The sequence below is a fragment of the Buteo buteo genome, chromosome Z (assembly GCF_964188355.1).
Source record: "Buteo buteo chromosome Z, bButBut1.hap1.1, whole genome shotgun sequence".
Classification (NCBI taxonomy): Eukaryota; Metazoa; Chordata; class Aves; order Accipitriformes; family Accipitridae; genus Buteo; species Buteo buteo.
In genome coordinates this window covers 11,257,479-11,283,753 of record NC_134204.1, presented here as the reverse complement: position 1 = coordinate 11,283,753, position 26,275 = coordinate 11,257,479, and the positions used below count along the sequence as shown (strand labels likewise).

At 56.3% G+C, this 26,275-nt stretch overlaps 3 protein-coding genes across 10 annotated transcripts in view; all 3 read left to right on the top strand.

Moving 5' to 3' along the window:
* ATOSB (atos homolog B) overlaps nucleotides 1–4,846 on the top strand; it is a 40,274-nt gene extending 35,428 nt beyond the window's left edge. For all 4 annotated transcript variants that reach the window (XM_075020489.1, XM_075020490.1, XM_075020492.1 and 1 more), the window contains 6 exons: nucleotides 774–832; nucleotides 1,137–1,233; nucleotides 1,695–1,853; nucleotides 2,257–2,325; nucleotides 2,798–3,003; nucleotides 3,344–4,846. In XM_075020489.1, the coding sequence (XP_074876590.1) occupies nucleotides 774–832; nucleotides 1,137–1,233; nucleotides 1,695–1,853; nucleotides 2,257–2,325; nucleotides 2,798–3,003; nucleotides 3,344–3,497 (744 nt within the window). In that variant the 3' untranslated portion in view covers nucleotides 3,498–4,846. The remainder of the gene's footprint in view (nucleotides 1–773; nucleotides 833–1,136; nucleotides 1,234–1,694; nucleotides 1,854–2,256; nucleotides 2,326–2,797; nucleotides 3,004–3,343) is intronic.
* Nucleotides 4,847–4,976: 130 nt separating this feature from the next.
* STOML2 (stomatin like 2) lies at nucleotides 4,977–10,478 on the top strand. Its single transcript, XM_075020567.1, has 10 exons — nucleotides 4,977–5,079; nucleotides 6,041–6,193; nucleotides 6,532–6,631; nucleotides 7,294–7,352; nucleotides 7,724–7,825; nucleotides 8,471–8,605; nucleotides 9,154–9,298; nucleotides 9,624–9,703; nucleotides 9,941–10,069; nucleotides 10,191–10,478. Exons 1-10 carry the CDS (start codon nucleotides 5,029–5,031, stop codon nucleotides 10,320–10,322), a joined length of 1,086 nt encoding a protein of 361 aa, XP_074876668.1. The 5' UTR covers nucleotides 4,977–5,028; the 3' UTR covers nucleotides 10,323–10,478.
* A 429-nt stretch (nucleotides 10,479–10,907) lies between these two features.
* On the top strand, nucleotides 10,908–22,850 carry PIGO (phosphatidylinositol glycan anchor biosynthesis class O). Of its 5 annotated transcripts, XM_075021381.1 has the most exons (12): nucleotides 10,908–10,975; nucleotides 11,464–11,957; nucleotides 13,311–13,454; nucleotides 14,601–14,724; nucleotides 15,714–15,873; nucleotides 16,354–16,527; nucleotides 18,438–20,010; nucleotides 20,524–20,727; nucleotides 21,037–21,239; nucleotides 22,045–22,115; nucleotides 22,333–22,384; nucleotides 22,712–22,825. In XM_075021381.1, exons 2-12 carry the CDS (start codon nucleotides 11,465–11,467, stop codon nucleotides 22,721–22,723), a joined length of 3,210 nt encoding a protein of 1,069 aa, XP_074877482.1. In that variant the 5' UTR covers nucleotides 10,908–10,975; nucleotide 11,464; the 3' UTR covers nucleotides 22,724–22,825. The 5 variants fall into 5 exon arrangements, 4 of the variants coding, with proteins under 4 accessions (XP_074877482.1, XP_074877481.1, XP_074877483.1 ...); XM_075021380.1 differs by lacking the exon at nucleotides 22,333–22,384 and having other exon boundaries at nucleotides 22,712–22,850; XR_012649105.1 differs by lacking the exons at nucleotides 22,045–22,115; nucleotides 22,333–22,384; nucleotides 22,712–22,825 and having other exon boundaries at nucleotides 20,524–20,937; nucleotides 21,037–21,175.
* The last annotated feature ends 3,425 nt before the right edge of the window (nucleotides 22,851–26,275 follow it).

Genomic DNA, 26,275 nt, shown 5'->3' with positions numbered 1-26,275 from the left:
GGGGCACAGCTCCATCCCTGCCCGCGTGCCTTTTTTTGGTGACTGTTCCCCAGCCTGGCTGCCCCCAGCACTGCCCTTGCAGAGTGAAGCCCTCCAGCAGCTTCCCTGGGTTTTCCTGCCCGGTCATGCCAGCCAGCTCCATCATCCCTTTGTGTTGTGCTGCCCTTTGTGTGGCTTCCAGAAGGGAAAACCCCTGAAAAGGGGACATCTTTTAAAGGAGGCTGCAGTGTGGCTCTGGCTTTAACCTCCTACCCTACAGCTGTAGGAGCCTGGCTGTGGGCAGGGGTGGGCAGCACACCCCTCTGCCTGGCAGCACTACTGAAAACTTTGCATGAATCGCCAGGGGACGGGACTTTTCCCAGCCTGGTCAGGGAGCTTCATTGTTTGTGTTACCATTCCCTGGAAGGTGCAATGGGGTGTTGGCGCATGGCTCTCTCTGGGAGTGTCTTGTCACTGGGGGTGGTCCTGAGACCTGCTTTGCAAGGTGGGAGTCGTGTGCTGCACCCTCGGCTTGGGTACGAACACCCTCATCCCCAGCAGAGCCATTTTGGGGTTTGGGCAGCCCCACGTCCCCACCAGACACCCCAGCCCTCGTACTGCTCAGCTGGCTGCCCCTGCAGAGGCTACCTACAGCTCCCAATGGATGGGAGCCTGTCCAGTCTGCTGGGACTCTTGCAGGGCTGTGGGGCAGGGCAAGGGCGATGGCACCTCCCAGGGGTGTGCAGTCCCTGGTTGCTGTCCTAAAATGGTTCTCGATTTCATGTCCCCTCCAGAGCTCTGTGGATTGCGGTGCGATCAGGAAGAGGCTGAAGAGTGGGCTGTGCCTCAAATTGTGAGTCTTCTGGCAGCCCTGTAGGATGGACATGGGGGCTCAGGGTGTCCAGCCACTCCAGCACCCTGCTGGGTTGGGTCTAATCCTCTTCCCTGCCCTGCCTCAGACATCTCCCTTCCACAAGACCCCAGGCTGCAGGGTGGTGGGGGGTTTCTTCTGCCCCTAGAAGGTAGGAAAGTGGGTTTAACCTCCACCAAAGAAAGGGTTGGGGGGACCTGGAGAGGGATCCACATCCCCAGGGACACAGGCAGCCCAGGGCTGGATGCTGTCCAGTCCGACACCAATCTTGTCTCCTCTCTCAAAGGGAACAACTCCGCAACAGCCTCCAGAGGGGCACCAGGTGGTCCGCAGCACCCTGGGCCACCACCACTGTCAGCCATGCTCTGCTGGGCAACTTTGAGGTAACAGCGACCATCTGCCAGGGAGGGAGGTGGGTCCCAGGGGCTCCAGGCTGGGCTGGTGAGAGGTGTGAGAGGCTGAACCTGATGGAAGCCCTGGTGCATGGCTGGGCTGGTTGTCCTCAAGGGCCTGGTGTACAGAGCCATGTGGCACAGCCACCATCCACCGGCAGGATGGCTCAGCCGGCAGATCCTTGGGTGATGCACCAGGACCCTGGACCCTGCTGAGTTGGCTGCTGTGGAGCTTAGCTGAGGAGCTCTCACTGCTTCTGTGTTAGATGGCTTGTTTTAGCCCACCAATTCAGGATGGGTCTGTCTCAGAGCGAGCAGCCAGGGCTCCTCATGGATGGTCTCTGGACAAGCAGACGTGGTTGCAGTGGAGATGGGGGTGATGTCACCTGCAGCTTCGAGGCAAGGGACTGGGCTGGTGTTCGAAGGTCCCTAATGCTTCCCTCCTCTCTCAGGAATCCATCCTGAAAGGACGCTTTGCACCATCGGGGAGGATTGAGGGGTTCACGGCAGAGATCGGCGCCAGTGGCTCCTACTGCCCCCAGCACGCCACCCTGCCCGTTGACGTCACCTACTTTGACATCTCCGAACACAGCGCGCCCTCGCCTTTCCTGGTACGTGGACAAGGGAGGGCTGGGACTGTGGGGGAGGTGAGTGGGGGCTGTACCCAGGTGCCCCTCTCTGGAGAGCATGGCTCAAGCAACCACCTACCTGAGGAGACCACTAGCTGTGCCAGGAACAGTATTTAACCCAAAAAGCAAAGAGGGAGGGAAGAGGAAACCCTTGCAGGCATATAAACAGGCAGGCTGCTGCCCAGCCGTATCATGGCTGTTGCTTTGCCATCACATCTGTGTCGCTGCTTGTTCTTCCCCTGGTCTGGAGAAGGACTGAGCTGGACGTCTTCTTGCTGCCTTGTGCCAGGCGTTCCTGGCGAGGAGGGCTCTCAGCCCCGTGCTGGGTCACAGCTGGGCTCTCCATGGGCTTTCTCCCTCTCACATGCTGTTTCTTTTGCCCCAGGGAGTGATTGACTTGGAGGCCTTGGGAAAGAAGGGTTATAATGTCCCCAAAGCTGGAACCATCCAAGTGGTGAGTCATTCTCTGGCCTCCAGTAGCACCATGGGGAGGGGGCTGGGTGGGCTTCATTTGCCCCCCAGGGTGGATACGCTCCATTATGTTGTTTGGCAGGGTAGCAGCCAGAAAGCTTGTGCAGAGGGGGTACATGGCCACCAAGACAGCACAGCAGAGGGTGGCACAGGGTCCCAAGGGTGCTAGCAGGGAGACAAGGTGGTGGGAGATGCAGGGAAGGAAGAGATTGGAGAGGAGGGATGGGGTCTCAGCAGGAGAGCATGTATTGCACATGGGACAATGGGATGGGATCAAAGGATTGGAGGTGAGTGGAAAGGACTGGCCTGTGGGCCTCAGGCTAAGCCCTCTGGGGCTTGTGTGGGGCTTTCTGGACCCTTGGCCCTGCTGGTGCTGCCCCCAGATGCCCCAGCCCTGCCCTACAGATCCATTCCTGTGCTTTTCCCAATCTCACCCCCTACTCCTCTGCCCCCAGACCTTATTTAACCCCAACAAGACTGTGGTGAAGATGTTCTTGGTGACGTACGACTTCCAGGACATGCCAGCCAACCACATGACCTTCTTACGCCATCGTATCTTCCTGGTGCCTGTGGGGGAGGAGGAATGGGCAACCACGGCCCCCAGCAACCCACCAGGCACTGGCCCACCCCGCAGGGTCCTCTGCTACCTGATGCACCTAAGGTAGGGCATGCTGGGAGGGATGGACGCCTGCCCCAGGGTCACCCCGGGGCTCCTCTCCCATGTGTCCCTGCCATTGCCAAGCCTGCAGGCCAGAGTGGGGAGTGATAGCAGCCTGACCCCCTCACCCTGGGGAGGAGCAGGGACCAGGTGCTTCTTCGGGGAGGTCAGAGCTGCCACCCCGCCCAAGGGCAGCGGTCTCTGTCCCTCTGAAGGCAACTGGAGCGTGGCCACCTTGACCAGGGACTAAAATAGGGGAGGGGTTTGTGCCCCCCCTGCCAAGGCTGTTCTGCCCACGCCTGGGAGCCTAAGGTCCCTCTGCCCTGCGCTTGTCTCCACTCAGGTTTCACAGCTCCAAGTCGGGGAAGATCTACCTTCACAACGACATCCGGCTGCTTTTCTCTCGCAAGTCAATTGAGGTTGACTCGGGGATCCCCTATGAACTGAAATCCTTCACAGAGATGCCGAGAAACCCCTGTTACTCGCCCTGGGCCTGACCACCTCCATCCCCGAGGGCCACCGTGCAGCCTCCAGCCCAGCACGTTGGGGAGAGATGAGTAAAGGGCCAGCAAGCGAGCACCACGTTGAAGTATTGCCCTCCCCACGTGCCCCTGCCCTCCTGAGCAGCACCATTACCATCCCTGTGCCCTGCAGCAGGGCTGGGATCACCGAGGGGGCTTCACCAGGAGGGGAAGGGCCTGGGGATGAGCCCTAGCCCTCCAGGGACATGTCCAAGTGTTTGCCAGTGCTGCTTGCAGCTTGGAGACTTGGCTGTTGCTGGTGGGGTGGGCAAGAGTTAGGCCTGGGGCTCCAGGTGAGGCTGCCCATTGCTGATCCCAGGGTTGGGAGCAGAAAGTGCAGAAGAGTTTGTATTTATTAGTATTTATTGTTGCTGGAAGCACAGAGGAGCGGAGGTGCTGTGCTGTTTTTTCCCCCACCCTGTCGGTGCCAGATGAGGCCCGGGGCTGTGTGGGGCTGCCCGCGTTGGGGCAAGGCTGTGGGGACCACAAGGGTAACTGGGGCTGGGGCTGCCTTGGCCTCGGGGAGAGAGGGTGACCTACCTGTGATCCAGGTCCGGTGCTGGAGGATGGGCGGGAGCCCTAGTTTTGTCCCTGGGAAAGGGAGAAGCAGCAGAGGACATGGAATGGGAGCAGGGCTGGACCTTCACGAGGGGGCTTGAGGGTGACCTGGAGGAGTCCCTATCCCCGCTGCAGCCTTGAGAGCTATGGGCCAAGGCCAAGGTGGGTCAGAAAGGTGAGGGGCAGGAGGCAAGGGAAAAATGAGCTTGCTCGACCCTTGTCTGCATCACCCCTATGATCTGGGGTCTCTGCTAGGCTCCTAGTGCCAGGTTGAGCTCTGGGGAGCTCCAGCCCCTCTGCCTAAGGTGGAGGAAGAGAGCCACGGGTCTCCACAACGCCATACGGCAACCTACATGGGGCTGCGAGCCCCGGGGGCCAGGGTGCCCCCGCGGCTGGCCGTGACTTGAACCAAAACCCACCCCGTTGTTCGCGTCGTTCCTCTCCGCCCGGTGGCAGACCCGGGCTGCAGGGATCGTCGCGACTGGCCTCCGGGCACAGCGGGCGGGGGGACCGAGGTTCTGCTCTCCCCTGTCCGGGGGCTGCCGAGAGGCTCCGGCCCTGCTGGCCTGGCGGAGGGGGGGGGGAACACACACGGACGGGACGGACGGACGGACACAGGGCATCACTCACTCCCACCGGCCCGGGGCCTACTTCACCCCCCGCGGGTCCCTAAGGTTGGCCTCGGGTCCCGCACACCGTGGCCTAGGGGGACGGGGAGGTTGTATCGGTACTTTTCTTGCTTGTTTCTAACTTAATAAACGCCTCTTTGGAGCTTCACACCGGACCGTGCCGCTCCTCGGGTGGGGGGGGGGGGGTGGGCGGAACCAGGGGCAGCGGCTGTCGCGGCGGGACGGACCGCTCCGGGCGGGGCACCCGGAAGGGGCGGGGCACCAGGAAGGGGCAAGGTCTTCCGGGAGGCTTTCCGGGGCGGCGGGGAAGCGGCGGAGCGATGCTGGCGCGGGCGGGGCTGCGGGCCGGGCCCGGCCTCGGCCTGCTGCAGGTGGGACCGGGGGAGGTCTCGGAGGGCCGGCAGGGTAGTGAGGGGGCCTCGGGGGTCCGGGTTAGGGGGGTGCTGAGGAAGGCGGGGGGGGATCTGGGCTGAGGAGAGCGGGGCTGAGAGATAAGGGGGTAGTGGGGTGCGGGGGGGGGGGGGGACACGGTTCTGAGGAGGGCTAGGGGTGAATGGGCATGGGGGGGACTGAGGGGAGGTTAGCGGGGGAGTGGTGTTGGGGGACCGGGGGAAACCGGGTGTCGGGAGCGGTGAGGTGAGCTGGTGGGGCTGGGGAGGGAAGGGTTGCGAGAGAAATGGACGTGGGGGGCTGTGGAGGCCTGAGGGGTGGGTTGTGCCGGGGGGGGGGGTGTCAGTGAGGAGGCTGGTGGGAGCTGGGCATGGGAGGTGGTGAGGAGAGCTGTGGGAGTCAGGGGTCTGTGGGGGAGGAGGGTGAGAGAGTGCCCCGGGGAAACAGGTCCGGGGGGTTGGGGGGGGCAGGAGGTGGTCTTAGCTGGGGAGGGACAGGCTGCTGAAGGGGGGTCGTCTGGGACTGAGGTGAGGGAGAGGGGTGGGAGGAGGGAGTTTTGACCAGGTTACAGGGGGCTGAGTGCAGCAGAAGAGACCCCCACACACCTTCCTTTCCCTGATGGTGTCAGGCAGGCTTTATTCCTCCCCCACAGTGGAGACATGAGGGAATGGGAGACATGGAGAAAGCTCCAGCATGGGGGTGAGCCCCCCTACGCCTGCGGGGAAGGCCCAGACACTCATGCTGACCCTGGGGCCCAGGACTCATCCCTGTGGGGACAGCCTGTGTTCCCTCACAGCCTGGGCTTGTTTGGGGCCTCAGAGCTGTTTCTTGCCCTGGTGTATAGGGGCTGTGAGCAGCAATCCCAGGTGGGAGAGCAGGGGTGGTGCTGGGCTCCCAGGTGCCGGCAGCTGGTCTCCTTCCCGTTCCTTTTCTTTTCTCCAGCGCTCCCAGCAGCTGAAGCATGCAGTGTGTGTGGCCCAGCCACCGCGCCGCTTGACCTCTGGCCTGCCTGTGAATATCGGGGTGCTCTTTGTGCCGCAGCAGGAGGCTTGGGTGGTGGAGAGGATGGGCAAGTTCCACCGAATCCTTGAGCCTGTAAGGAGCTGCTTTTCTCCCCTTCTGGATTCAGCAGGTTCCTAAAGCTGTAGTGAGGCACATCCTTTGCACGAGGAAGGTGGGGGGGAGGTGTGCTTATTCTTCCAGGTTGAAATCCTTTAGACTGCCTGTAGACTAATTTCCCTTGGTGGGTTGCTAAAAGCACTGAGAAACCTAAATTCCCCCCACATGTAAAGCATGTTTGCTCTGCCTGCAGCATCTGCAGCATGCAGCATACTTGGGCTTTGTTTGCACAGCTCTCGCTAGTCTGACTGAGCTCTCTGGGGGAAAAACCTCAGATTAGGGGGCTCAGCCATCTAATCCAGCCCTTTTCCCAGGGTTTGAACTTCCTCATCCCTCTGCTGGATCGGATTCGTTACGTGCAGAGTCTCAAAGAAATTGTCATTAATGTCCCAGAGCAGTCAGCTGTCACCCTCGGTAAGGAATAGCTTCCATGTCCTGTCCCTTTCCTTCTGCTGTGTCTGGGGTGAGCAAGGGAGAGCATGGGGAGGAGTGGAAGTGTCCCAGGCTCCTGTGCTCAGCCCTGTTCCTGGGGATATGGGCTTGGCCATAGTCCTGGTGCCGTGCACGGGGGCACCCCAAGATGTCCCGTCTGCCCTTGGGGATGCGGCTGCACCTTCTTGCTGGGTTGAATGCAACTGGGCAGGAATCCCTTATTCAGATGTTTTCCTGTGTTGAACCACAAAAAAATCTCTGTTTCTGTACAAAAGACTTCAGGTTAGCGGACAGCTCAGTTACAATTCTGGTGTTAAGCTTTTTGGTTTTGTTTTCCCCCACCCTTAAATCTTTGTTTATGAAGATAACTACAGCATGAAATGTCTTTATCTGGAAACTTGAGGCTTCTTACGTATTAAAACATAAAAATGTAGTGTTTTCTAGGGAATGTCAAGGTCCTTTTTACAAAGCCTTTTAGATAAGGAGATCTGTTTCAGTCAGTCCCTCTTCCGTGCCATGCTGCTGATACCAGGAAGGAAAGGGATGACCTTGCCCAGTTCTGCTAGTTCTGTCGGGGGAGACGACATTGCCATATTTTGTCTTTGCTGCTTCAGTAAACAGGACGTGTTGTTTTCTCCCGGCAGATAATGTCACCCTGCAGATTGATGGTGTGCTCTATCTGCGGGTTATGGATCCCTACAAGGTACCGTCCCTGCTGCGCCAACACTTGGCCTGAGTCAAACCTTCAGACTCCATGGCTGCGCCCAGCATGGTCTGTGTCTGCTGTGCTGCTCAGCTGGCCACCTTGGCAGCCCCTCGGGCACCGCTTCTCTGGCTCTGCTGGCTCCCTTCTCCCCACAGTGTGTGCTTCAGCCCCTCCCCAGCTTGCTGCACCCTGTGAGGCGGGTGGGCTGAGCACCCTGATCCCTCCCGAGGCTCTGGGACTCCTGCTTTTCTTTGGCAGGGGTGTCTGTGGCAGGTTTCTCGTCTTAGTGCTACATTTGCCTGTCCTGCCTCATTCAGGGTCCCTCTCGGCACTGCCACCGACTCTGTTTTTTTGCTTCTGCTCTCCAGGCCAGCTACGGGGTAGAAGATCCTGAGTATGCAGTGACCCAGCTGGCCCAGACCACCATGAGATCTGAACTTGGCAAACTCTCCCTTGACAGAGTCTTCCGGGTGAGCTGGGGAGGTGGATAGTGGAGCTGCCAGTGTCGATTGAAACGCCAGGGCAGTCTGCGCAGCCAGGCTGATACGCTTAACAGCAAAACACCCTTTGATTTGAGGGCTTCTGGCTTCTGTTTCAGTTGACCTATTAGTGAATCCTTGGAGATGGGTCCTGTTTTGGTTTGTTTTTTTTTAATGGGAGCTATTTTTTAGCCTGCCTTGGGTTAGCTGGAAAGGGTGATGGGTGGCATATGCCCAGACCCAGTTGGTCCAGCTGCATTTCTGTTGAGTAGGTGACTCTTTGCTCAGGCCCACCGATGAATGTCCTGGCTGACCCGGTTCGTGGGGGGGCTGTAACCCTCATGCTGTGTTTGCTGGGCAGTAACAGGAACTGTTGGCATTCCTGGACGATCTGTGTATCCAGATGTACACCAGATGTTTGTATCCCAGCAGTTTCAGTTTGGGGCACTGCCTTCCCTAGGAGACGGTGACCCCTTCAAGAGATATGGGTAGCACTTGACCCTGCCTTACGCCTGTGGAGATGGATTTTCCTGGCTGACATGGCCCATGAGGGGGAGTGTTTGTTTCCCTCCTGACCCCTGTCTCATGCTAAGCGCCTCTTCTTTGCTCTCTGCCATTTTTTTTCGTGCCTCCCAGGAGCGGGAGTCCCTCAATGCCAGTATTGTGGATGCCATCAACCAGGCTTCAGACTGCTGGGGCATCCGATGCCTGCGCTACGAGATTAAGGACATCCACGTTCCCCCACGCGTGAAGGAATCCATGCAGATGCAGGTTTGGCTCTCTGGGAGGGTGGTCTGGAACAAGAGGGAAGTCTCCCGTGCCACACCATTGTTATCTGTCCAGAGCTGGCAGCACTGGCCCCTCCTGTGGTGAGGGAAGCCCGATGGTACTTCGGCTGCAAATGTACAGCTATTGGATAAATAATTCCCCTCCTTATTTTGGTGGTGGTGGCCGCTGCCTGGTACACAGAAGCCCTGCCAGCTGCCTTTAAAATCCCTACTGGGCTCTGTAGGAAGCAAATCCTGGAGCTGAAGGTCTCCCCTTGAGAAAAGCTGGGTGCCGGGTCTCCAGGCTGGAAGGGAAGGAGGGGAAAGCGGCTGCCCAGTTAGGTGTGGACTGGGCTGCAGAGGGCTGTGCAGCGTGAGGAGCAGAACCAGCCCTCACCGGGGATCACGCGATGTTTTGTAGCTGTGTGCTCATACTTTGCTAAGCCATGCTTGCCCAAGCGGGACTTAGGAGTGTGTCCTCACTACGCTTGCCCCTCGAATGGGATTCCCCAGTGTGCCCATGGCAGGCTGGCGTCTGACCTGTGTTTGCAGGTGGAGGCAGAGCGACGGAAGCGGGCGACAGTGCTGGAGTCGGAGGGGACGCGGGAATCGGCTATCAACGTGGCTGAGGGGCAGAAGCAGGCCCAGATCCTGGCATCAGAAGCTGAGAAGGCCGAACAAATCAACAAAGCTGCTGGTAGTGCCTTGGGCTAGAACATGTGGGGCCTGGGGGATCCATAGCCCTCTGCACCGAGGAGCGATGCTCCCAGGGAGCAGACTGCATCATTGTCTGTGGGCCAGGCTTCCTCAGCCACGCTGATCCTTCCCTGCCAGGGCCCTCGGGCTGAGCACCAGCTCGTGTTGCTGCCCCGCAGCCCAGAGCAGCAGGAGGTGTGTGGCAGGAGTATTGTCGCGCTGCTGTTGGGGAAGAGGGGGCTTTGCATGCATGAAATCATCTTGATTCGCTCCTTGCAAGCACTTTGTCGCACTTCTGACGTGCGTTCTGCTGTGGTTCGTTGCAGGAGAAGCCAACGCCATGCTGGTCAAGGCCAGGGCCAAGGCAGAGGCTATTCAGCTGCTGGCAGCTGCTCTGGCACAGCAGGTGAGAGATGGCTCCTCAAGGCAGCCACCGCTTTTGTGCTGGCACTGGGGGAGGCAAAACCAGGGCCGGGGTGGCACCCGTCTGTCTTGTGGATAATCCCTGGCATCTTCAGCAGCAGCGAGCGAGTTCTGCTGTTTTGGGGGCCTCTACCAGCCGGGGCGGGCTGGGGACAGGGGCACGCATGAAGCTCTTGGTGGTACGTGACTCGCTGCTGAGCCTCGTCCCTCTCTTCCCCAGCACGGCAGCGCCGCCGCCTCTCTCTCTGTGGCAGAGCAGTACGTGAGCGCCTTCTCCAAGCTTGCAAAAGAGTCCAACACCCTCCTGCTGCCCGCCAACACCGGCGACATCACCAACATGGTCGCACAGGTCAGTGTGGTCAGAGGGACCCCGTCTCTTGCCCTGGGGGAGGTGAAGGTGGCAGCCTGGCAGGGCCTGGCCCTCTCCACTCCTCCTCCTTCTCCTCCCATCACTCTCTCATTCCCTCCAGGCCCTGGGCATCTACAGCACGCTGACCAAGCCGCAAGCCACAAAGACCGAGGACGACATGCCCCCAGCCCACGAAGACCCCCAGCTGCCCATTGCGGAGGTGCTTAAGGCAGAACAGGCCAGCTCCAGCTAGCAGGGACGGGAGGATCCCGCACCCTCACCTGGGGTCTGCCAGGCTGCCAGCAGTCCTGTCCTGCTACCTCCCTGGTCAGATGCTCTTCTTCTTCCCTTGGTCCTTATTTTGTATTTGGATTTAAATCATGTAATAAATGGTACTGGTGCTGCTGGAGCATGTCCCCTGGTGCTCAGGAGCCTGACCCGTGACCCCACCGCCTGCCACCAAAGGGGCACCATCCCTCCTAAGCAGGCTTCTGCCAGGAGCTCCCACAGACGTGCAGTGATCCCCAAGAGGAGCCGGTGGGGGGGGAACCCCTCTCCTTGGGGGAGGGGGTACCCCTCTCTGGGACTTGAGCTCCTGCCGTCATCCCCTCGCTCTCCCTGCGGTGTGTGACGGTGCCTTCTCTATAGCGCACGGCGGGGAGGGAACGTCTCTGGCGATTAATTAATTGCGGGGGGAGGTGGGGGGGAGGGTGGGCGGCGGTGCTCGGGGGTCCCCCCACGCCGAGGCACGGGAGGACCCCCCGTGGGCGGCTCCCGGCCGCTAGGGGGCGCTGTCGCCGCCAGCCGTTCGCCGCGCCGCCGCTCTTGGGCGGCAGATGCCACGCGAGGCTCTTCCGGGCGGGGGACGGGAGGGCGGCGGTGGGCGCCGGGCCGCGGCGGCCGCAGGTACGGCGGGGTGGGAGGAATGTGGGGAGGGGGGCGGCGGGGGGACTGGGGGTGTCGGGGGGACCGAGAGGGGCTGGGGGGGCGGGCGTGAGAAGGTCGGGTGGCGGCTGGGGGTGTGTGGGCGCTGGGGGGGGGGCCGCGGGGGGTGAGGGGCTGTGAGGGAAGCCGAGGGGCTGGGGGGGGGTGGCAGGCCGTGTCTGGGGAGTGCGAGTTGGGGGGGGGGGGGGCACAAGGGCGGCTCGGGTGTAAGGTGGCGGCCCGGGGGTCGGGGTGTGCCTGGTTTGGGGAGGGGGTGCCAGGGAGAGGCCTGGAAGTCGGGGGAGGGGTGCCGTGGGGCGGTGGGGGTACAGGGAGGTGCGGGGCGGTTAGCGGGGCAGGGGCTGGGACCGGTGGGTGTGAGGGGTGTCGGGGCGCAGGGCAGCGGCCAGGGGTGGGTGTTGGCCCGGGTAGAGCCGCAGGGGGCTGAGCTTGCTTGTCCTTCCCCCTAGGATGCAGCGGTGGCCAGTGCTGCTCTTCCTGGCCTGGGTCTGCTTTCTCTTTTTTGCTGGTATCGGCCTCTTCATGAGCGGCTTCCTGCTCACCCGGATCGAGCTCGCCAGCAGCAGTTCCTGCTCAGACCCACTCGTGCCACCACCCTGGGAGAGGCAGAGCCTCCCACCGGGCTCCTGTTGGGCACCCCAGCGCTTTGCCAAGGCTGTGCTTGTCATCATTGATGCTCTCAGTTTTGAGTTTGCCCACTTTAACCCAGCCAAGGCCAGCCCACTGCCCTATGAGAACAAGCTGAGTTTCCTGCATCGCCTCGCAACCTCCCAACCCCGCCATGCCCGCCTCTACCGCTTCCGAGCCGATCCCCCCACGGCCACCATGCAGCGCATCAAGGGCCTCACCACCGGCTCACTGCCCACTTTCATTGACGTGGGCAGCAACTTCGCCACCTATGCGATCCAAGAGGACAACCTGCTGGCACAGCTGGTGCAGAACGGTAGGTGGGCAGTGGCGGTGTCCTGCTGGGACAGGGCACATGCAAGCCTGTGGTCAGCGCTCACGTGGGACCTTTATTCCCCTCTCCCTGGGAAGGTAACTGCTTACAACACCTCCGCCCCGTCAGCTAATTCTTTTGCTCTACTCAAATGACAGTTGTCTCAGACAGAGCTGTCAGTCAGGCAGGGTTTCTCCTTTATGTACTAGGAGTAAGAGGTAGCTGGGACCACGGCTTTATCTTCATCACCTTCAAAGATGATGAGAAAGTAGGTGAAAAGTGGTTGTACTGATGGTGAATGTCACAAGGTCACTGCCAGGAACAGCTCTACAAAGCCAAGGGCAGTCAGTCGTGTCGTGTTGTGTTTGCGTTCAGCTGAGACGCGTGACGAGGGAGGAGCTGGTGCCAGGTGTGCTGTGGGTTGTCACTCAGGCAGCAAGCGCGCCTGGCTAGCTGCCTGCCGCTGTTTGGCAGTGACCCCGTCACATTTTCTGTGTAGCTTGGTGCCGCCGTGGTGTGCTTAGTGCAGCTGTAAAGGGCCTGTTAGGGTGGGATGATGGAATAGAGAGAAGGGGACAGGACTCAGTCTTGTGTTACCCAGAGAGATTTCCTTCCAAGGCTCAGAGTGGCACAAATACCAGTGCCTGGAATGAGGTGACGCTCCCCTGTGTGCAAGTAAGGTGGGCAAACACAGTAAATCATCCGAGGTGAAAAACAGTGGTGACCCTGCGCCAGAGGAAATGGTTCCCGCTCCCAGGCTGGAGAGGCTTTGTGGAAACACGGAGGGTGTGCTCGTGGCAGGCAGGACAAGCAGAGTGAGGGCAGCAGGAAACATCAGTGCTTTTGCCTTCTCTTTTCTGCCTATGAAAACCCACCACCGATGTGTTTCAAGTCGGAGCCCAGGACTCGCAGCTTCTACTCAGCCCTTGTCAGCAGCCGTCTACTGCCTTGTGTTTTACAGTGGGGTCATGGGCCTTGGGTGAGGGTTTGTCTGCTTTGCACTGCACCTTCCTAAGTGCTGCTGTAGTATGGGTGGGTACCTGCATGATTCCTGGCCCGTTCAACCCATGGGTCTTTCTGCAGCAGTGACGTGTCAGAGGTCAATGATGTGTTGCAGGTGGGTTTGGTGTGGGGGGCACTTGTAGGCTTAGAAACAGGGCTGGTCACTCCCTGTACTCAAACTCATTTCCAGCCAGATAGTAATTTTAATTGTAGGTAGGTTTTGAGTGTGGTTTGGAGAGGACCCAGTGCTCCAGACCCTGACCTGGATCTGCCCAGGCTCTTTGAGCTAGTGAGGGTAACAGCATGACTTGCATGGGCTCCCTACTCTCATTAATTCCTTTCTTGCTGCCTCAGGAAGGAGAGTGGTCTTCATGGGTGATGACACTTGGGAAGGACTCTTCCCAAAGAAGTTTTTCCGCTCGTATTTCTTCCCTTCTTTTAACGTGAAGGACCTTCACACTGTGGATGATGGGATCCTGCAGCATCTCTATCCGACTGGTAAGCAGCTCTTCCCTAGGGCCTGGGTAACCCTTTATGTATGCAGGGGTCCTGCTGCAAGTTTGGGGTAGGACTGAAGAGTTTTTTCTGTTACTGAGTGGCACTGGACAGTCATACACTGCGGCCCGGGGATTACAATGGATTTTTCTAGCTGGATTTCCACAGATAAGCCAGTTTTTGGGGCCCGTAAAATGTTTCTGTAAATACCTTTCCTCCATTTGGGAGAGAGTGCAGCTTGATGGGATGAGTCTAGACGTCTACATCTGTCCTAGAAATACACTGCCAGGAAGGAGCAGCTTAACATTGGCATGTGGCTGCCCAGGCAGGCACACAGTGCTCTGGGAAATACACAACAGTGCAACTACCTGCCGGGAGGCTGGGGCACAGCACTGCTCTCAGCAGAGCATCAGTGGCTTCTAGTCTTGGGAAGAAGGTGAAGTGTGAGATTGGTTTGTGAATTTTAGATGATTTCAGACTCTTCCCTGAGGTCCTGGGACTGAGGAGAATGCTGTTGGCTTTATCTGTGTATGAATCTAAGTGAATCAAGGGTGCAGTGGCCTTTCATGGGGAAGTCCTTGTGCCTCGTGGGAGAGCTGCAGTTCATCATTTAACTCCAAATATGTTGGTTGTCATGTGTCAAGCTGAGGGGATAGGCCAGGATAACTTTCTAGCTAGGCACAGCGTCAGTGTGCCGGGCCTGTGTCTTGAGTGGGATGCAGAGGGGCACATTGATGAGTCCAACCTGAAATACCTCCAGGGGGGGACTGGAGTTCTGGATTCTCCTTTTCTTAAGCATCCCCTTGGTTTAGCTCAGTTTGCGGCAGTTTGAGTTAAGGGTATTTCAAGGTGGTTTGGGTGACACTGGGCCATTCCTTTCCTGAGGGGTGGTGAACAAAACCTATGGGTACTGGGCTGCTTCCCGGGTGTGGAGCTCCCCGAAGCATTGCACCCAGACACCCGCAAACGAAGAGTGTACCTCTGTTAAAACCTGCATCAATCTACTTGAGAGCTGGGAGTAACAATGGAAGGAGGGGAAGAAACAGCAGTTTCCATAGGCAACCAGAAAGCTCTGGCAGGAGGATCCAGCCATAGAGCCCGTGCCTGAATCCCAGGCTAGTGTATGGTAAGGCTGCTCTTGTTCTGCAGTGGACAGTGGTGAATGGGACGTGCTGATTGCTCACTTCCTCGGCGTGGACCATTGTGGGCACAAACATGGACCTGACCACCCTGAAATGGCTAAGAAGCTCACCCAGATGAATGAGATGCTCAGGTGATTAGTGCGGTGGGGGGGGGTTGCCAGCTGGCCTCTTCCTTCAGCCAGGCTTGGTGGGGCCTTCCCAGGGAGTTTGCAGATGCAGAGGGCAACAGGGGATGCTTACTGTGCCTGTTAACGTGGAGAGCAGCTTTGGCCAGCAGCAGCTGAAATCCCCGCTGTGGGGCAGTTTCAGTTGCATAGACACATGTTCATGAGAGGTTTGGTTTCAGAGGTAAGGCTGTCTTCAGTTCTTGAAGCCTTGGTTCTCAACCAAACCATCAGGTAGTGGTACAGCTGAGCCTCACTCTTTCCATCTTTAAAATGGAGATTATCACACTGAGGTTTGGCTATTGTTTGAGAAGCACTTGGAAGACCCTGGCTAGGGAATGCTGCATTTACTGCACAGGCCTGTGAGTTGCACCTTTGTGTCAGAGGGCAGAATGGGATCCAGGAATCCTGATCACACAGCTGTGCATCAGCCCAAAATGCTGCAGCTTTTGATTCTTAGGACTGCTTTAAATTTTGCTGCTAGAAGGAATGGGTAACTTGTCCTGCTGCATCTGAGAGGGCACTATATATTGTGTCATACCTACTGCCTCTTTTTTCCTTAAAAGTAGGAGATTGTTCGCACAACATGGTGCAATATACAATACGCAAATAGAAGCAGCCTAAAATTTGTTCCTCTTGGGAAACTTTCTTCTGAATTGCATTTTGTAAAGATGCCTGAAGGCACTGAGGAGCCAGCCACCGTTCACTGGGGACCTAAGCAAGCTCAGTCCACTCTGTCTCAGGGCTCTGAATTTTCAGTTTGGTTTTAAAGCATCCATTGCCCTGGTACCTGGCTCAGTTGTTACAGCTCTGCATCAGCACATAGTTTTGCTCATATCCTTTTGTGGGCTTTACCTCTGTGGTGCAGTCAAGCTTGGTGGGGACATGTACACTCCCACCTGGGCTATTTGAGCCCCTGCCCAGATAGGATTTGACCCTCCTTATCCTGGTGACAGGTCCTTGGTGGATCACCTGGGGAATGACACCCTCCTTCTGGTGGCTGGAGACCACGGCATGACAGAGACCGGAGACCATGGCGGCGACAGCGAGAAGGAAGTGAATGCAGCACTGTTTGTGTACAGCAAAACACCCCTGTTTGGCACTAGCCCTCCGGAGGTGAGAAGAAGCTGATCCTTAGCTGTCACTACCTGACATGGCATCTGGGGTGAAAACTGCATCCTGGCGTTACAGAGAGCAACGGTTCGATTGGGATTGTTTAGATTGAGAGGGATGGGGCGTCTGTCATCTTTCCCGAGAGAACAGTGGAAAGGCTGACACAGGATGCAGGTGACTGAAGTGTTTGGGACCCATGTTCAGGCCCCTCCAGCTGTGAGGGGTGTTTGCGTGGGGCCAGGTGAGCTGTTAGACAGCTGGGGCCATACCCAAGGACCTGCAGGTCCCAGCAGGCATCCTCCCCTCCACAGGGTACTTAGGGAGGGCAGAGCTGTGCCTCTGCCTTCCCCTGTGTTTTCCCACACCTGGCTTCCCCAGGTGCCCCTCTGAATAGGGATGTCTTCCCCATCGTCCTCTAACCTGAGTAAAAAGCTGTGTTGCTGTGTTCTTTCCAAATTTCTGATTCCTCCCCTGCCTCTCCAGGAGCCTGAGGCTGTTCCCCAGGTGAACCTGGTGCCCACTGTGGCCCTGCTGCTGGGTGTGCCCATCCCCTACAGTAACATCGGGGAGGTGATGGCTGAGCTGTTCTCCGGGGATGGTGATGCTGTGTCTGCAGCGTTGCAGCAGCTCTCGGTCTATCACATCAACGCCAAACAGGTACGGCCCACAGTAGGCCTCCCCATTGAACTAGAGAAGAGAAGGAATGTCTTTCTAAGCACAGACCTCTTTTGTTTGGTGCAGGTGGGGTGGGGACATGACGTTATCTTCGTGGGGAGCTTACATTGAAGAGTTACCTCCTTGCAGTGTTTGCTCCAGTAAAGGGTGGCACCATTTCCCCAAAAGAGAATAGAGAGATACCTGTTTAGTGCTTGGTGGTGAGTGCTGTGGTGTGGAAAATACTGGCCGGGAAGGTGCCATTTGCTTCAGGGTGAGGCTTGGTCCCAGATGGTCAGAGGTGGATTTGGTAACTGGGGAGGCTGGTTCTTCAAGGCTGAAGACAACTAGGGGCAAGTCTCATTAATGGAGATTCAAGAGTACAAATGGATGTTTTGATGCTGCTTCAGTTCTGGAGGAGAAACCACCTTAGCTAAAAAGCTATTCTAGATCAGTGGTGGAAGGAAAACAGTAACGAATGACTAAATAAAAGAAGTGCCATCTAACAGATAACAGTAAAGTGGGATAGAGAAGGAACAGTTTACACCAAGTGCAACAAAATACAGAACCCCAAGAGCTGAATTAAAAAACTTAAATGAGAGTGACTATACCAGGTATAAAAGAAGCCCAGGCAATGGAGCAGGCCATGTGCCAGGGCAAGCCAGAGCCTCTATGGAGGACATGAGAGCCGTCTGTTGTGGCTCTGGGCATGCTACAGAGCCAGATTTGCCATACACGTTGCCAGGCATGTGTCTGAGCTGCGTGTCAGCCTGCCTTTGAGGGACCTCTGGACTGCTAGGAGTGCAAGAAGATCTCTTCCAGCCCCCAGCCAGCAACTCGTTGTGCCAGGTGGACACCACTGGTGCAAGTCAGTGAGGAGCTGGAGAGGATATGATTGCTGGTGGGAAGACAGAAATGTTCAGCCTCTCTGCTGTGTATTTATAGAGTAGCACAGTGCTTTGTCATTTAAAGGTGATAATGTACGTTACTGTCCATTAGTCACTGAAGATATTGATCATCTTCTATTAGGAATTAGTGTTATCTAGTCCTGCCTGTTTAAATATTTGCACTCATTTGTCTGAGGAGGTTGCTGGCTTTATCACATTGGTGTTGAAGAAGCTTTTGCATACAGGGGAGGTCATGCAGGCCTGTGAGAGAGCTGCTGCATATGTTTGCCATTCATGGGCAGGGGCAGACTGATTCTGCCTGTGCTCTGAGGCAACTGGAAGGCATGTGAAGATACTGATGTGTTTCAGGGCGTGAGCAGATCTACGCTGCTGAGCAGCTGGATGTTTGTACAGGTGCCCTGCCCTTGTAATGCCCTTGTAAGGCTTTTTTTATGACTTTGGGATCATAGCTGCCTCTGTGTCTGTCCTCTTGAAGTAGGAAGCAGAATGAGCTCTCCTTAGCCCATGGTACAGTGGGTTAACGTGGCTGTATTGAAGAAGAGGGAGCAGTTTGATTTGACCCACTATAAGCTCTTTAATTTGATGTCTATTCTCAGACAAACAATGTAGAAGTCGACATTGGGTGCAGATTAATAGCTAGTAGTGACTCGAACTTCTGGGGGATGTTTGCCTTACTGTTACCAAAGGCTCTGTATAAAAGCCCTTAATGGTGGACAGCATTACCAGAGGTGCACCTGCAGGTGAAGAACTGAGAGGAGTCTGTGGCTGTCGGGATGTATACGTCACTTGAGGGGGATGTCACTTTGGTAGAGGGATTGTGCTTCCTGCTGTTCACATCCTGGCTTTGGCTGACCAGCCCTGGGCGATGTGGCTGGGGACAGGTCTGTCCTGGCAGGGGTTGGCAGACTGAGGCTGTTTCCATTCTGAAGGGGCTGTGTGAGGCACTGAAACCTGTTCCTAGTGCTCCCAATGCCACTGTCTAACCCTGTGTCCCCTCTCCTGTAGGTGGACCGGTTCCTGCACTCCTACTCGCTGGTGGCTCAGGACCTGCCAGCAGAGCAGCTCCAGCACCTGCAGGAGCTCTTCTCCGGCGCCATGGAGGAGCACACTCAGCTCTTGGCCCAGGTGCAGGGGGAGACGCTGGTGCCTCCAGCGCTGGAGTCCAGGCTCGGAAGCCTCATCAGTCGCTTCCAGCTCTACCTGCGAGAGGCACGGGCTGTGTGCACCCAGTCCTGGGCACGCTTCCATCCCCTGCGTATGGTGGGGGGCTGCACCCTTATTGCTGCTTCCTGCTTGCTCTGCTATGTGGCCTCAGAGCTGGCTGCATCATCAGGCTCTTTCTATCGCAGCTGCCTCCTGTACCCGCTGCTATGGGGCCTCGTGGTGGCTGTTCTGCTTGGGCTGGCCCATGCATTCACCCAGGAGGGGCTGGATCTCCTCCTGGTGTTGTCATGGGCAGCTGCTGCTTCTCAGCTGGGTTTTTTCTGGCACTGGTGGGGCCAGTATCCCAAGCGAGCCCGTTTGGTGGGCAGTCAGCCACCCTTGGCCACCGTTAGCCTGAGGCAGAGGCTGCGAGCGTGTCTGAGGCTGGCCTTCCCCATGGGCATCCTGCTCTTCCGCTGCGGAGCTATGTTCTCCGATAGCTTTGTGGTGGCCGAGGCCCGGGTAGCCCCATTCCTGCTGGCCTCACTGGTGATGTTGCTAGTAGGGAAGCTCCACTGGGATGGTCGTCTGACTGTGCCAGAAGGCCCCAAGCAGCAGCTCCTTGGCTTTTCTTCTTATCGGAGAGAGATCTGGTACCTGCTGTGTCTTGTGGCCATGCTCCTGGTCTGTGTGCGGCTCTCCGGTTTCTTCCATCAGTGCCGCGAAGAAATCCCTCAGTGCCGGCCCTCTCTTTTCCTCTCCCCCCTTGCCAGCCTGAGAAACACACGGGCCAAGAACCTCTTCTACCTCCTGTGCGTGGCCTTGCTGGCCGGGCTGGTCTATGCAGTGCGGAGCTGGCTGCGACACTACGGCAACCTGAACAGCTCGGACCCCCTCGTGCTCTTTGTGCGCTGGTGTTTCCCACTGGTGGTCCTCTGCATTGCCTGCTACTGGGCTGTTGCCTCCAGTGCTGACGACTCTCTCGGCAAGCTGCAGGAGCTGGTGCAGGTGGCAGTTGTTGCCTTTCCGTGGGCTGTTTATGGACTAGCATCCGTGGGGCTGCTGCTCCTGCTGTGCAATCCCATGACGGTGTTTGCAAAGGACACGCGGGAGTCGGCAGGATCCATCGTCACTCCCTACCTGGGGGTTCCCAGCTCTGAAGTTGACTTCCTCCACGTCATCCCTCAGATCTACAAGAGGATGCAGGAGTCTCAGAAGAGCCGCCTGGAGCGGGGCAGCTGCAAGGCCACTGTCGCAGCGTATGGGCTGGGCAGCGTGTACTCGGCAGCCCTGGTCATAGCACTCACCCTGCTGGGCTTCCTCTTGATGCTTCTGCACAGTGAGCGGTTGAGTCTTGCCTTCCTTCTCCTCTTCCTGGAGGCCTTTGTGCTGCTGCACATCCACACCCGTGCCAAAGGTCTTGCTGGAGATGCTGGTGAGTCAGGGTTCAGTAGAACATCCTCTGGATGTGCAACCTGGGCCTTACGTGCAGTGACCTTGTCTTATTTCCAGTGGGAGAGGCAGGGTCCAGTCTCTGCTCTTGAGGAATGGCAGTGCACTGATCCTCAGGGGATACTCCTAGCTTTTTTAGAGCTGCTTAAATCCTCTAGTAGAAGAGAGATGTGTGCAGCAGGGACATAATGTGGGAGGAGGCGGAGTCCCTTGTGTCAGGGAAGGGGGCTCTACACCCATCCCTTCTTCCCAGGGTGCAAGCAGCCACCAAATCCCATTGCTGCTAACAGAGCCCAGTAGCAGGACAAGCAGCAGAGGGAGTGCTTGGCCCCTCGCTGTATCTGTGGTGGGAGCCTGACTGGCTAGTGTCTCTCAAGAGAGAGCATGGAAAGGGAACCTGGAAGAATAGTCAGTAGGGGTTTTTTTGCCATCGATCTGTCTTGTTCCTTGATGCTGATCTCTCTCTCTCTCTTTTTAATTTTTTTTAATCTCTCAGAGCCTTTTTCGGTGCCCTGGTACGCAGTCATCTCCTGGCTCCTTGCTGCTTCCCAGTTCTTCTATTCCACAGGCCACCAGCCCATCTTCCCGGCCATCCACTGGAATGCAGCCTTTGTGGGCTTCCACCTTGACCACAGCACGAACCTCCTGCCTGCTGTCCTGGTGGGCGCCAACACGTTTGCCTCCCATATCCTCTTTGCAGGTAATTCAGTTTCTTCCTGGGCTGTTGAGCCTGAGCAGGCATGGCTCACCGCTTTGCCTTGTCTGGAGGTTTGCAGGCTGAGCACGAGGCGTTGAAGGCTCCGGCACCAGCTGAACAGCAACATCCTTGCTGTCCCCTTCTGGGGCCACAGAGCTGCCCGTGGCCTGCAGCCTCCATGCAGTTGTGCCTGAACAGCAAACTGGAACTGGGGTATATGCTGCCTGCACGTCCAGGGCATGATGGTGGAGCCTAGACTGCTCCTCACCTCCTGGGCTCCAGTAACTTCATGTGCCTTTGTCCTTGAGGTAGTTGGCTGCCCTCTGCTCCTGCTTTGGCCCTTTGTGTGTGAGATGCCCAGCTCGCAGAGGAAGAAGCCCAAGAAGGAGCCCCAGGAGGAGCTGCAGGAAGTGGAGGAGCACATGATGGAGATGAGGCTGCGGGAGTCCCCGGAGAAGTTCTCCACTGCTCTGCTGCAGCTGGGGCTGAAGTACCTCTTTGTCCTTGGGTCACAGGTATGAACAGAGGCAGGATGGCTGTGAGGAAGACTGTCTAAGAGGAAATTGGTGTGTTGTGCAAACCGTCGGCACTCCAATGAGAGAAAGTGGTCAGCCAGGGCACAGACAGGCCCAGGGGTGCTATGTCTGGTTGCAGGTGGAAGATCAGCTGCACAGGTGCTGTTGTCAGCCGTGCCATTTGCTCTGTGCTTTGGGATGGGCTCCAGCATGGAAGCCACAGTATGGATTAGGCTGCTTTTTGTACCCTTCTGCCCAGAGTGGGAGTGTCTGTTCAGAAACTGCAGGGTTGTAATCCTGCTCCCCTTCTTCCCGACAATGCCTATCTATTTTGCACCAGCTCTGGTTTTTATCTGATCCTGTGCTGTGGTGATACAGGGAGCTAAACACCAGAAATTTAATCCCATGAATGAAGTTAATAACTTTCTGGGGTTTAGCCCTTCAAATCATTCTCCTGTGTGGTCAGACCAGGGACAGTGCAAGGCAGGGGGCATGCCCTGCAGCAGGAGAGCAGGAGTGCCCCTCTCGGTGAAATATTAGGTCAGGTTAGCCACAGTGTGAGTCCTCCTCTGTGCTGTCCCAGCCTGGCCCTAGGAGGGCCTGCATGTACCCCAAGCTGCTTGTGTTTCCTGACTTGAGGACACAATGGAAGGGAGTCCTTTTTGGGATGCTTGCTTATTTCTGTTGTGCGCTGTACCAACTTCTCAGATGTGTGCAGTTTAGTACCAACTTCAGAGGTGAGCCTAGCGCCCAGGAGGTCTCTCCAGAGTCACTTGTAACTTGTTTTTCCTGATCTCGCCCACAGCTTCTGGCCTGTGTTTGTGCAGCTATGATCCTCAGGAGGCACCTCATGGTCTGGAAGGTCTTTGCCCCAAAGTAAGTCCCAGAAGTTGCTCTGATGCTGGGTTTGGGCTTATCCCTGACATATTAACTTGAGTTCATAGGCAGTAATGTTGGAAGAGACCCTGTGATCGATCTTCTGACTTCTTACTTAGCAGAGGCTGTAGGACTGTTCTTAACTAATTCCTGCTTCAAGTTCAGAAGCTGGACTTGAGCTAGAACCTAGAAATTTGTTCTTATCTTGATTTCTAAGGACACACAGAGTCCACCTGCAAGCTAAGGATATTCAGGACAGAGAGCCAAAGGTAAGGATACCAGACCAGAAGTGGTAAACCCAGAAATGCTAAACTAGCAAACCTTTGGGCTAGTAGGAGTGTGAAGTGGCCTTGGCCTCTGAGAGATTCAAAATCCAACCTGAGTGTTGTCCTGAGCGGCCTCCATACCAGAGGCATGCTTGGCTTCCAGGTTGCAGGCAGCAACTGCTGGGGAGTGAATGTAATTCAGGTTTTAGGATCTGGGGTGCTACCAGCCTTTCACTGTCAGGAAAATCAGTCTGCTGGGAGTGAGGGTAGCACCCTGTCTTTGCAGGCATGCTGGCTGTGATATCCTTACCACGTCTGTTGTGCCTGCAGGTTCCTCTTTGAGTCGCTGGGCTTCATGGTGAGCAGCATCTGCCTGCTGCTGGGGATCTCCCTGGTGATGCGTGTGGACTGTGCCGTCAGCACCTGGTTCAGCCAGCTTCAGCTAAGGTAGCATTGGAGATGTGGGGAACCCAACCTGCTCATCGGCCGAGGCTGTGGTTGTCTCCTTGCCTCCCTCGGGCCGGGAGGGGTACATGAGCCACCAGCGACGAGTGCCTGCTGACAGCAGTAAGGGATTATCCCCAGCTCCTTGCCTCAGCACTGCACAAAAGTACTGTAGCAAACTGTTCTCTGCTCATTGTGGTGGTGTTTCTCAGCAGTGGAGGTCAGAGCTCTCTCTGGGCATTTGTTGGCAGCAGGAGGACTCTGCTGCAGGAGCCCAAGAAGCAAGAGTCCTGAAGTGCACCTCTGGAGAAACACCAACAGGGGGTCTTGCTGCTACTTTCCTGACAACTGTCCCCACTGTGCAGCTGGTCAGCTTCAGTGGCCCGCAAGGTGTCACCTTGCTTGTGCAGAGACAGTGACCCACAGGGAGGAACCTGCTGAGGAGGGAAGAGGAGGTTGCGAGGAGAGGGAAAGTCCTGCAGCCACCAATTCTCTTTGCATGCTCAGTTTTCGTGCTGGGATCAAAGTGCACATGGTTACACATGCAGATGGTTCCTGGGGTCTCGGTGGCAGCTGCTCCTCTGTAAAGTCAGTTGGTTGCTCTGTAGTGAGGCCTCTCCTGCCCTACACTCACTCCCATTTTTCTGGTCTTCCTTAGCCCCGCAAAGGGCAGTGGGGAGCACTCTGGGCTGCCTCGTACAGCCTGAGCAGGCTTGGCTTGTTGCGGGGATGGCAGCAGGGAGAACTCTGTCCATGACCAAGAAACTCTCCACTCGTGCTCTTGGCCTGTCAGTAAACCTGTGGGCTGGGCTGTAGCAGCTGGGGCTCCCAATCTCTTCCTAAGCATGTGGTGCTGGATGCCAGCTATTGATTGTTAACAGTTGAGATGCAGCAGGATGTAGTGAGAGAACGTTGGTTCACCCCCATATTGGGTCTGGTCAAGAGGAAAGGGGAATCTGGAGTAGCTGTCCCAACTGTAGGAGTGGCCTTGGTATGAGCTCCGGTGCCTGGGAACAGCTGCTTGAAAGCCCTGAGCGGGCGACAACTCTTCTGGGAGGTGGCTTAACTCACTGATGTCTGTGTATGTGCTGGGGGTTATGTCAACCTGAAGGGATCCCAGGCACTGCAGCTGATGGCATCTATGATGGCGTATTTGGTGCTTATCTCCTTCTTGACCTTGGTGTTCTGTGTGGGACTTTATGCTGCAAGTGACCTACCCCAAACCCACCCTTGACTGCTCACAGTCAAGAGACATTGTATTTCTTTATGGGTAGAGGAAGAGGACAGTGACCATGGTGCCTGGCCATATCCCAGCTAAGTTCCCCCTGCAGTTTCGATGGGAGCTGGGATTCCTTACTGCCTTGAACCACTGTGGTGTTACTTGGTGCTATGAAACCTTTTGTCTCTTTCCCCTCTGGAAAGCACTGAGGACAGCTTGCCTGGGATTCCTGTATTGATTTTTGATCTGATACCATTTGTTTTTTAACTCATGCACCATGACTGCCCCTATTAGAGTTCCTCACTGCAGACTGCTAGCGTAACTCCAGGCTCTTCCTATCCTCTGCCCTGCAGAGTCCCAGGGAAAGCATCTCATCACCTCTCTCATCAATTCAATTCTTGCTGTTATGCCCAAGTGCTCAGTCACTCTGGAAAACGGCTCTTGAGGGCAGGGTTAGTTCTGTATTTTACCCCTGCAAAATGCTTGCTCAGGTGTTAGAGTACAGTTCCAGGAAAGCTTAAACTGCTCTAATTTTTGATTTCCATTGCCTGGCCTCCTTCTGACCTGCTGGCTGTGCTCTCCCACCTTGGCCTCGCATCTCTCCTGCCCTGTGGGGCTATCCTGCTTATTTTCACCCAACACAGCCAGAGACTGGTTTGTAGCTGGCATGACTCCATGGGCTGCCTTGCCACCTGGATGCATGCACACCAGTGCTAGTGCAAGGCAAGGGGTAGCAGCATGCAGCAGAGGAAGCTGGAGTGGGCAGGAATGCATCATCCCACAATTTGATGGGCTTATGCAGTCCCACCCTTAAAAATAGGTTATTTGCTCTATACTGTGACTCCTTGGTGGCCATGTTGTTGTCCCACAGACCGGGTTCATTTACCCAGTGTGCAAGCCAGTAACACACAGAGTCAAGGTATTTTCAAATTGATTTCATTGATGCACATGAATGGTTGTCTGTCTCAAGACAGCACACCCTTGTCTCAAAAATTCTGGCGTTTATACACTTAACTAACACAGATTCATTGCTATTTTCCTTAATGATTGGTTCTTTCTTCTTTGCCCCTTGCAAATTAGTGCACAGACTCTGTCTTCTTCCTTCATTGTCTTCTTTTGAGTAGGTGGTTATCATTTGACTAAGCGGTCAGTGCGTCGGTGGTCACGATCTCTCTGTGTAGGAATTACCTTTTACCTACTTCTTCCGTAATCTTAGCAGTTCCAAGCGGTTCTTCAAGGTTTATTGACCAGACCACAATCTGTAACCTTTTTGGACATAAACATAAAGCCCCATTATTTAGTAGGTAGTTCTTAAACCCTAAATCATGTCTAGTTATTGTTTCCCTATTTTAAATATTAACAGATGGGGGCTGTACACAGGACTTTAGCAGCTCCCTGGTTATTTCAATCATATCATATGTATTAATTGATAACAGTGTGGTTCTCGGTGCTGAGGGGGCCATGCTGATGGGTGAGGGGTGCACCGGTGTGGATAGGAGGAAGGGAACGGAGGTAGCAGCTACCCAGTGAATTTTCATTTAATGTGTCGTTAGTCAAGATAATGTATGTTGCTAAACCCCAAGGCTGGAGCCCAAATAGGTCTTGTTGTAACCTCGTAACCTGGTTGGGAGCTTGCTGCCTGCATGTATTTGTGCTGGCAGAAATCCTTATGGTCACTAATGCTGTAGAACTGGCCCTTGATGTCCCCGCAGCTGCCACCCAGGCCCCTGGGCTTCCTTCTCTCCCATCTCTTGGACTAGTTCCTCTTTCAGTAGTCACCACAACGCTGCTGAGCCTGTCCAGCCCATTGTTTGTGGTTGGAGCACTCAGCCAGCACTTGGGCATCCTCTCCTCATCCCTCCGTATCACCCCTCTGCCTTCCTGCTGGGGCTGTGGGCTCACGGCCCCCAGAGGCCAGGGCAGAGCAGCAGAGCTGCAGCGCCATGAAAACATGCACACTTACCTCACCGGAGACTAAACAAAACCTTGTGGTAACAAAGCTGCAAGTACGTTCTTGTGACTGTAGAGATGCCAAGGAGGGCTAGCTGCTCAGCCAAGGCAGACTGGCCACTACACCAAAGAATTCAGATTCAAGAAGATGAGTTTTCCAAGGGATGGAGATGCTCTTGCTTTCTTTCACTGACTTTTTTAGTCTTTGCTGGCCTTCCCCAGCTGCCCTCAAGCTGATTGTTTGGCTGCCATTCTCCTGAGTGTGCCAGGGATGACAGAGT

Coding starts and splice junctions, on each gene's coding strand:
- STOML2 (XM_075020567.1), top strand. CDS start 5,029: ATGCTGGCGCGGGCGGGGCTGCGGGCCGGGCCCGGCCTCGGCCTGCTG. Junction 6,632..7,293: donor GCAGTCAGCTGTCACCCTCG/GTAAGGAATAGC, acceptor TTCTCCCGGCAG/ATAATGTCACCCTGCAGATT. Junction 7,826..8,470: donor CCCTTGACAGAGTCTTCCGG/GTGAGCTGGGGA, acceptor CGTGCCTCCCAG/GAGCGGGAGTCCCTCAATGC.
- PIGO (XM_075021380.1), top strand. CDS start 11,465: ATGCAGCGGTGGCCAGTGCTGCTCTTCCTGGCCTGGGTCTGCTTTCTC. Junction 11,958..13,310: donor GGCACAGCTGGTGCAGAACG/GTAGGTGGGCAG, acceptor TTGCTGCCTCAG/GAAGGAGAGTGGTCTTCATG. Junction 20,728..21,036: donor CTCCCATATCCTCTTTGCAG/GTAATTCAGTTT, acceptor TCCTTGAGGTAG/TTGGCTGCCCTCTGCTCCTG.